The sequence below is a fragment of the Gymnoscopelus microlampas genome (genome assembly GCF_963454915.1).
Source record: "Gymnoscopelus microlampas genome assembly, chromosome: 21".
NCBI lineage: Eukaryota > Metazoa > Chordata > Actinopteri > Myctophiformes > Myctophidae > Gymnoscopelus > Gymnoscopelus microlampas.
In genome coordinates, this window is record NC_139958.1 from 31,972,690 (window position 1) to 31,983,334 (window position 10,645).

The window sequence follows — 10,645 nt, forward strand, 5'->3', positions numbered from 1 at the left end:
GTAAAAGGAGTGTCCCATGTCTCTCCAGCTCTTTATTAAACAGAAAATGCATTTTCAGGGCTCTATCCTGATTGGCTTAAATGTTGTCACCTACCTGAAAATGTACTATATTCTGTTAAACTGGAGTAAAGAACTGGAGAGACCCCTGTGACCGAACAAACGCTCTGTAGAAATGATTACTATCAGAATATAGTATTCTAACCTTTTTAACAACAGAAAAAGAAATACCAAAAAATATCACAACACTTACCCTACCTTTAACTGTATCTCTCTCTCCAAACACCATGGGAGGATGGGAGGCTCCTCACTCGTCATCAATAGTAGTGTCATCAACACATCCACTCGCTGAATGTAAATTCACCGGACAATCACCGCATCCATTCACACACTGAGACGTTTTGGGCTCAATCGGACATTACCCCGACTAAACTCAAGGGTCCCTGCCAGCATTAAGTCTGTTGCATGTCCAATCCTACTGAGCCGGAATGTTGTTGTTCATACAGTACATACTCTGTTTAAAGTCTAGAAAACCTCTGGTCCATAATACTTCCATAATAGTGCATGTATGAAAGTGACTTTAGAAACACAGGACAGATACCGGGGAAAGCAAGAGATACAATTAAGAATAAAACAAATGGTAAAAATAAGAGGAGATTAACGGTCCTTGGTTGTGCCTAGAATTTGACTTCTGTCTGTACAGTTTACAGAAAGCAGTTGCATTTACAGAATTTTCTCTCAGGGATAATTATTGAATACATGCGTATATAAATGTATGTATGATGTATGTATGTTTTGTATCATTTCATGTTCATGTAGGTACATGGATCCATGCTGGCTTTGGCTCTGATCACCTTAGAACTGGAAACCTGCTGCCCTGACTGGCTGGCTCTAACCATTGACCTGCTCAGGAAGGCACAGGTACAGTAGCCGTCTGTCGACACATTGACACCAATAGGCTATCTGACCAGACCGAGGTGTCTGACACAGCTTGGCTGTGGTATGAAACGGGGGAACACAGGATACTCTCCTGTGTCTGCAAGTTTGAGACATAATGTTACCGACCAACATTTGCTCACTGCGGCTGTCCTGTCCTCATCCTCCTTTCCAAAGTATGTGGTTTGTCAGAAGGGGCCTCGTTTTCGCACAATGCAGATTTAATGACATTGAAACAGCCATGTTCAGCAGTAACTTATATGGAAGTAAACTTGTGGACTCAGAGTCAGGTCTTGTGTGAAAGGTGACCGACCATCCTGTGCGTGTGTGTGTGTGTGTGTGTGTGTGTGTGTGTGTGTGTGTGTGTGTGTGTGTGTGTGTGTGTGTGTGTGTGTGTGTGTGTGTGTGTGTGTGTGTGTGTGTGTGTGTGTGTGTGTGTGTGTGTGTGTGTGTGTGTGTGTGTGTGTGTGCGCGTACTGTATGTGTGTGTCTGACTTGACTGTCTGTCTGAATGGCTCATTCTTTCTTTTTAGTGTTTCTTTTTGGTGTTTCTGTTTAAAGATGTATACACGTTTCTGTTTCCTCTCCTGTCCTCTGCTTTTCACTCCTTTCTCAATCTTCTCTCTTCTCCTCCCCGCTGCTCTCCTCACTGCTCCACCCTTCTCCCCTCCTGCTGCTTTCCTCACCTCTGCTCCTCTCTCCACTCTCTCTGCTTCTCTACCTCTCCGCTCTTTGCTCCTCTCTTATCCCAGATTGACAGCTCTGAGTTGATTCGGTGTAGAGAGCTCGTGGCTCGTAGCCTATCCACACAGAGAGCTTCCCTGCCTCCCAACACTGTTTACATCTATCAGCCTCCTCTCCTGCCTGGTCAACTAACCTCCTCCACCACTCAGCCCCATGGCACACGGGACCGCCCAGGACCCTGCAACAACACACAAGGTACCAGTGGAGACCTTTTACATTTTTTTTACGTTTTGTGTGCATATACAAAGCATCCGTCCCTTTTAGGCATGTAACGATTCACTCAACGATACGATACGATTCGAATAACGATACTAGGTTCACAATACGATTTTTTAAACACAAATTAATTTTCCAGACAAATGTATTTCTCTTACACAAATCCTATTATTGTATTGTTTTACAATACTGTGTTTTACTCTTATCCTCTTTTCAATACAGTATAAAATGACTGAAAAACTTGTTTTTAAATCAATTCTCTTACAAAGATCCTGTATTTTCTTCTCTTTTTTTTACGTGCCCTCTGCTGTTTGCATCACGATCATTTATTTTAAAAATCGATTTAAATTGTCACCAGTTTGAATCGATTTGAATCGTTACATGCCTAGTCCCTTCCCTCCAAAGCTATATATATATATATACACAGACAAATTAATTTGGGCCTATATGTGTCTATATACACTTGGCCTAAACCGGTGTCGATGTATGTACTTGTAAGCCCAGTATACATACAGACACACATATATGCCCCCCCCTGTGCCAAAATGTTTACGGCACATGATCTACTGCAAACTCTAAAGCTTCCTCTATACTTTGAAATTTGGCACGTGCAATGTATTCCTAAAAACACGTACAGATGACTTTAGGGTTCACCCTAAAATCAACATTTGTACAAGACACCTCTTCCTACCTGCGATGTATACTTTGTCATACGAATCCGACGGTGTTGTGTGCCAAAAACAGATGATCTACAAGCTCATAATGTGTTGATTGCATGAACTAATTTGTATATAAATTAAGCATTAATAGTGTGAACTACTGAAGTATAACAGTGTAGTCTAAGTAGTGAGTACTTCAATGTCAGAGTCCAGTGTAACAGGAGTAGGCATGATAAATGATCAATAATATACAGGTAGCAGTCACGAGATAGACTAACTACAGACAGGATATTGAGTGACAGTGCTTCGGTGTGCTACAGCTGCAGTACACAGAGCTGTATAGGTATAGCATTTGACTGACAGGTTTAGGGGTGTGACGATTCACAATCAAACTGATGCATTAGGCTTAATGTTTAATATACGAGACAGCTAGTGTCAGGCAGATTTCACTGAATATGAGCATCTATTAAATGCGTAAATTGTATCAAATCATGTTGATCTGTTGGCAGCTTAAAATGTATCTAGATGTATGTTGAATCTTGATACATCTAGATACATCTAGAAAAATAATCTAGAAAAAGAAAGTTGCATCATATTTAAGATCAAAAAGTCCAATATGGCCAAATTTGTCAGTCCTTGAGTTAATTTGTACAGGAAGGGTAGATACATTTATGTATTGATTGTTGTGTTGATCTGGCTTATTATGGTATTACAGTGCCACCATGTGGCCATTCAGGGTTATGTTCCTTGTGACGCTGATGCACATGAATATTACCAAAATGCCATTTCTCTTACCAAATTGCTGTGCCTAATGAGGAAAGTAATGATGGAATTGAGCTTTAACTTGTATACATGGGGAAAAACAACTAAGATAGGCGTCATATTATGTGGTACAAGATTAACAATTTAAGAGTCAAATTATTGGTAATGATGAGCCCAAAAGAAAAAACACTACACATATATTTTAATTCAGCCATTGGGGTCAGGTTAATTCAAGATGTCAGTATCAGAGATGAAAAATGTGTTTTGTGTTTGTCTTTACGTTGGTAAATGCAGACAGGTACATGTAATATATGTTACAGACCCTAAATCTCAGCATTCTGTATGTATGAGTATAGGTGCCTGCAGAGAAAATAACTGTTTGATCTTTATTCTCTTGAACTACACAGGGACCACCAATGCTGCCGTCATCACTGAGTCCTCCAGAGACCAGGGTGTCTATGCCGCAGCCTCTGCCCAGCCTCAGGCACCTGTGACTGGGGAGGGAAGCCAGCAGCCCTGGGACCCAACCTCTCCCACCTCCAGCCCCAGCCCTGCACTTCTGTCTCCACCCAAACGCTACCACCAACAACACCATCATCCACTCAACCACCTGCAGAACGTCATAGTGCGATGCAAGGCCTCTGCCAAGCGCAAGGTAGTAACCATTATCTATAGATGGGCAGACAGAGAGATAGACAGATGGACAAAGAGATGGGTACTAGGCAGACAAATGAATATAAATCAGAAGCACTTTGCTTAGAATTCATATAAATAATTACTTATTATAAGTATTTACTGTACTCGCTCCATAAAAAATACAAAAACGTATTACACAAACTCATGACGTTGGGGCCAAGTGGGCCGAAACAAGTTTTCAAGATGTTTTAATTAATTTATTTGTGTGGTGCCGAAGGGGCCAGCCGTCTAGAACAGGGTAGGTCTGTACAGTATCTCTGTCCCTATCTGTGTCCCCACAAACGTAGACCACACCACCATGTGCTTACAGCACCAATAACAGCGCACAGTTGATAAAATGGTGCTTTGTGCCACATTATCAAAGACAGGCATGTCAGCCTGCCTGTCGTTTCCGGGGTTAGTGTGTTGACAAGGTGTCGTAAATGTCCAGTCCATGTATGGGCATATGTGCGCGCGTACCCCAGCCAAACGCCGCCCGCCCGCCTGCCACAACTTCAACTTTATATAGTAGATTTACACACACACATTTCAACCATTTAGGTTGAAATAGGTATCACATGGGTTACATAAGAGAGTGAATATCAGAGTGTCTGGGTTCAATGTACCAGGAGGCTCAATTATTGACAGAAAGAACCAGAAGACCAAGTGCTCTAACGTACCAGGTAGTGAACTCCAGTGAATACAATGTGCTCTTGAAATAAATTCATAAATACCTATGAAATAGAAAAGGGAACCAATAAAGGTTCCTACTTCCATCAAACTAGCACAGAAGCAGAAAGGAAAACAACTAGGAGATATCAAAGAACAAACAGCTGACCGGTTTCCACAAACAAGGGCTTCCTCAGGGCGTAGCTGGAAAGACTGACATCTTCCTGTTAAAGTAGTGGTTTGTAAAGGCTGTGTAATTGATCTAAATTATAATTAACTAACTTACTGGACAGACAGGTAGCCAACACCAACCACTCATCTTAATCGTTTCTCTGTATCGTTTCTCTGTATTGTGTGTGTGTGTGTGTGTGTGTGTGTGTGTGTGTGTGTGTGTGTGTGTGTGTGTGTGTGTGTGTGTGTGTGTGTGTGTGTGTGTGTGTGTGTGTGTGTGTGTGTGTGTGTGTGTGTGTGTGTGTGTGTGTGTGTGTGTGTTACTGTGTTACTGTCCATAGGTGGAAGAGATGGAAGTAGATGACTTCTTTGATGGGATCAAACGCCTCTACAACGAAGACCCTGCCAACACTACCGCCCTTGTCCAGCAGGGGGGGACACCAGCTGTGGTGACGGGTTCTCTAATGGGAGGTGGTGGCGGAGAAGGTGCTGGAGGTGGTGCAAGCTTCCTGTTGCCCCGGCAACAGGAAGGTAGCTCCTCCCCCTGCCCGCCTCTGCAGCCCGTCAACGATGCCACGATGTAGAAGCAACGAAGGAAGAAACCCATGGCCTTTCCTGTCTTTGTTGGCGAACCCCCGTTTTTACTGAAAACCATGTTTCAGCACTGAAGCCGTCTTTACCTGTTCGGTTGACGAATTGACAGGAGTTATTTATAAAGTAGTAATTTCACATAAAATCAGTGGGTGACAACAAGACAACTAGTCCAGTTACGGGTGACTGACATACCAGGTAGTTTATTTGTCACTGAAGATTGGGGAAGAATCACTAGCAGCAAGCTTACTTTAGTGTTTAAGTTTAATTTACATTTACAGGTCATCAGCCATCAGCCAAATCTGATCTACTCCTCCAACCGCCCCTTTGTCAGATAACCGGCCAAGTGCCGGTTATCTGACAGAGCGGCCGCTTGGGAATCATAAGGTTCCGGCCGGGTTTGATCTCCGGCTCCTCCTGACTAAGTGTCCTTGAGCAAGACACTTAACCCCAACTGCTCCATGGGCGCTGTTCAGTAGTTTGCCCACTGCTCCATGCAGAGGTTGAATTCCAGGTATGTGCAAAAGTTCTTGGCAAAAACCCCAACAACAACTAAAAGGGACGCATATGTTGTTATTATAATTATTATTGCAAAGGGTTAAAAAGCTTCCCTGTGGGATTAGAGCAAAAATTCTCTGGCAGGTAGCATTGTTCATTACACTGCCAAAATGTTGACCTGTTTACCACTATAGTCATAAAATACAATGGTACAATATTAAGATATTATGTCCTACACATTAAATCTATATGGGACCATACGTTGTGGTTACAACCAGGCAAACATAACTGCAGTGTGCTGGGTTTGACAAGTCACCCCTTCTCTCTGCTGTCAGACTTTCCTATCATTGCTCCCTGTCTGTTGTTTAAATCAATTGAAGATGCCACTAAATATAAGCTATGCATTTGCAAAACACTTTGACGTACAGTACAACAGTAGTCAAAACTACGATGATTTCAGTGCTGAATACATGTTTTTAGAAAAAGTGGGGAAACAGAAAACAGAGCAGGGAAACAACCTCAGAAATGTTCCAAGTGTTCATCGTTCTAGAAGCCAGTTATTTTGACCTCACAGCTTCAAAAACGGAGCCCCCAAAAAAAAAAATACATAAAAAAAATACCTGCTGCTATATGATCTCATTATTAATATGTGTTGAACACAAATACAAAAGTAAAAAAAAATAAGATAACTATAAAAAGGCAAAAATGTACCTTCAAAAAAAGTAGAACTTTCTTCTCCATGTGTCTCGTCACTCTTTTCTCTCCTCTCTCTTTCTCTCTTTGTGGATTATTCTCTCTTTTTTTGTTCATTAATGTAACTTAACATGGTGTTCGTCAAATTATATATGTTGTTCACACTGTAACCATGCTGTCCTCCTGTGTTGTTTCATTTATTTATGTTTGGTTTTTGAACACTATCAGTTTTTCCCTCTTTCACTCTATTCCTTTAATTTCCCCTCCTTTTTGTTACACACACGCCTGTCATTCTCTATACAATCTCCCTTCAAAATAAGCTAACAATAGTAATTGTATTATTTGTAGTATTTATACTCCGTTGTATGATGGGGTTGAGTCGCGTGCCGAAAATAGCCGATCTACAAGCTCACAACGTGTGAATGAGTCTGTACTGTATACATCATACAGGATACAGAGAGTGTAATGTTTCTCTCTTTTCTTCTCTTCTGTCTAATTTCAACATCAATCATGTTTCCATCTGAGAATAAGAGTTAAGAAATTGAATGTACAGTAAGACTGTTTTGTTTGTAGAGGATTATAAAATGTACTAACTTGCCCAAGTAGAAGAAAACGGTGATTTCCTTGTGCAATTTGATTGTTAGTAGAAGATGCTTATATAAAGAAATGAATCCCCTACACAGTCAAATCTGGATTCTCAGTGTAACCCTTTGACGTCCCATAAGGATCAATTTTTACACTCAAGACTTTACTGTGAATTTACAATGAATACGTTTCGCTCTCCTCTCCCTCTCTCTTTTCATTACACCAGTCCCTTTTCTTTCAGCTTGTTTGTACTAGCAGAAGAATAAATTAAATAATACCGTCTCTGAGACCGTATCTACACGGGAATATTATGATTTAATTTTAACTGTTGTGTAAGTCAGACCATGTCAAGCCCTGACCTGACCTGACCTGGCTCATGTCTAAAGTGCAAGATTTTAAGAACCTATGTTAACAGTCTTGAGACAAATGCATTAACAGGTATGCCAAAAAAAACAAAATTTTAATATATTTGCTTATTGAACTTGCCCAAACCAGTTTGTGCAATGATGTTTGACTGGGGTTCACTGTATTGAGCTCCTAAAAGTAGGATTGACTACCTTAACTCTTCAGTTCAAAAGACACAATAATTAAAACAACTGTGTTTTATCTTTTTAAAGTTTTTTTGTTTTTGTTTTCTATATTTCTACTTCAAAACGGCACTGTTTTTCCTGTCTGGCAGGGTTTTTTAACTGGCTCTGGATGGGTGAACACCTTGTGGCACCAATAAAGAAAAAGTGTCCAAACTGACACTGTTGTTTGGTCTTCATTTTAAACCAATATACAGTTTTCACTACTTATGATTATCACTTCTGCAATACGTTTTACAAAAGTTACATTGTAATGATACATATCCATTGAAGAGGAAAGCAGAACAGCCTTGTTTTGGCCAATAATGGATGTTTTAAGTAATAGAATTAAACCACATTAAAATGTACACATTTAGCCATTACACATTAACTGATCAAACTATCTCCTATTATGTGTTTTTTACAGTCAACCACATTCTAATGGGAAAATAACTGTGTGCAAACTTACCAAATGTCTCAAACACTAGGGTGGTTGCCAAGTTACAGTAGGCACACAAAATACTGTTTACCAGTATTACATGATCAGGTTATTTCACTGACAATAACGCAAATGATCTGATATACCATGCCATAAGTGCTGTCAAACAAGTCTGAGCACATACATAGAAACCGGGCTTGGATGGTAGAGGGAAAGAGGGGTTGGTGAGAGTGGAATGTCATTCAAGTCACCCACAGCAGACAGAGGCTGTCATGTTCAGACATGTGCACAGCTACAGAGCCCAAAGTGGGACTTGAGTGCATGTCCTTTTACCCTCAGAGACAAAAAGTGACCTTTTTTGGGTGGTGTTAATTTAATTCACTTAGAGAGAGTGTGTGTGTGTGTGTGTGTGTGTGTGTGTGTGTGTGTGTGTGTGTGTGTGTGTGTGTGTGTGTTCCCCTCACTGTAGCCTTGATCTCCAGGCTTTTATTGCCCTTCGCGTTTTGCTCAACTCTCACTGTGATGCTCAACATTTTGTTACTCAGTTGTCCCAATTATAAACTAAATGCAGTGTAATGAAATAATACTGAACATGAAAACAAGATGTTTTGAAACCCCAAATTCAGAGGACTTGTGTATCAGGCATGTTAGAGTAGGACTGCTAGAATCTTATACTTACTTGTACTATAAGCATTTTGTGAGGGGAAAAAAGGGAATGCAACTTAACTCACAGAAATTGCAACAGAACATAAGACAAATGTTTATTAATCATAAAAGTCTCCAATAGGTTATAATAAGTCCTAAGAGACCCAAGTGGTGGGAAATATGTTTCCAAGGTCTTTCTTAACCATACCCTGATACTGTACAGTACCACTTTTTTGCTTCCTAAAATATTTTAAAGCATCACAATTATTATATTTACAGTATACAAGGCAACATGATGCCATTGATTAGCATACATTTAAAACATAATTTAAAGATAACTTGTGAAAGTGCAAGTGTGTGTGTGTGTGTGTGTGTGTGTGTGTGTGTGTGTGTGTGTGTGTGTGTGTGTGTGTGTGTGTGTGTGTGTGTGTGTGTGTGTGTGTGTGTGTGTGTGTGTGTGTGTGAGTGGATTTGTGTAATGTGTAATTGTATGCTAAGAGAAAAATCGCAATACAATTATTGGGATTTTTTTTACATTTCTTTTACATTGCAAAAGTGTAAATTGTCTGGTTGATCTTCCTCATCATCACAAGTAGTGTTTCTTGCAGGTGCAGCTGATGACCTGTAAGAGTCGCTGTGGAGCTGGTGGTCAGTCAGATTGGACAGGGACAAGGCCCCCATCACTCTCTTCCCATTCTACAGTCTTGTGGCAGTAAATAATCTACGGTTCCCTTACAGATGTCATTATAGACATTTGAGTCCTATGGACCGAGGTATCCTACATCAGGCATCCTTAATAAAATATTGGGAGCTTATCTTTCCATTGTTTGGATATTTCTTAATTTCTCTACTGTGCACCTAAATCCATTTTGGTTGGATGAGCACACTAGCACTATTTTTTTTACCAGCCATTCCTCTGTACCAATGAAGATTGGCTAATACATGCTCTGTGCTCATTGTCAGTGGCCAAGCAAAGAGGAACCTCGATATTAAGTTGTTTGCACGAAGTACAGATGATTGTGCTGCATATTCACCGTTAACACAGTTACAGTTTATTAACTGTGAAATCGATGTGACATTTTCTCAATAATTTATGTAATTATGATTTTGTAATTTTCATAATATTGTCCTTTTTATATTTCAACCAACACTCTTCAGATTAAATAAGCCAGAAATATTGACAGTCTGTTCTTCACACTCAAACACACAATTCCCATTCAGGGCCGAAGCCTGAGTCCATGGGCCTTGCCCGTGACTCAATCCTGAAAGGCTTTTTGGTCAAACAGAGCTATTTAAAAACCCAGACAAAAACATCCATTCATATCATCCATCATCCAATCATGCTCAGGTTTGTTGGTTTGAATGTGAACCCCAACAAATCAGTGTGGGCCGTGCAGGTGAAAGCAATCCAGCCTAACTGCACAAAGGTGTTTTAAATGGAACTTGTTTTATTTTCTCACCACTTCCTTCTTCACCAGCTGCATTTGAAAAGGCCACTGTCCATTGCACCAGTTTGTTTCAATCCTGCATTTACAAGCGATAAGAGTGATGAAGGCCCCTGCCAGAGGAACAAGGAAAATGAAACAATCAAAGAAGCTGAGGACAAGGGCTCACTCCACCTTCATCTACAGAGCTCAAAAAGAGGTACAGCCATTCTTCAACAAAGATTTGAAAGTTGTTTCAAATCTATTGCATCACAACGCATTGCATTGTGTTTTAGAATTATAGCTGAAAATGTTTGAAAATTGGGTATTTTTCTGTCTTGTGTGGTACATGAAAATGATAGAATTTGAATCCCA

General features: G+C 40.3%; 2 protein-coding genes across 2 annotated transcripts in view; one reads left to right on the forward strand and one right to left on the reverse strand.

Annotated features, from left to right (window-relative positions):
- ccni (cyclin I) overlaps positions 1 to 7,943 on the forward strand; it is a 28,839-nt gene extending 20,896 nt beyond the window's left edge. The window contains exons 7-10 of the mRNA XM_084046065.1: positions 817 to 918; positions 1,686 to 1,872; positions 3,722 to 3,969; positions 5,171 to 7,943. Of these exons, the coding sequence (XP_083902191.1) occupies positions 817 to 918; positions 1,686 to 1,872; positions 3,722 to 3,969; positions 5,171 to 5,413 (780 nt within the window). The 3' untranslated portion in view covers positions 5,414 to 7,943. The remainder of the gene's footprint in view (positions 1 to 816; positions 919 to 1,685; positions 1,873 to 3,721; positions 3,970 to 5,170) is intronic.
- Positions 1 to 10,645, reverse strand: part of LOC311037031 (replication protein A 32 kDa subunit-like) — a 469,874-nt gene that overhangs the window by 72,400 nt on the left and 386,829 nt on the right. The gene's annotated exons all lie outside the window — the stretch shown is intronic.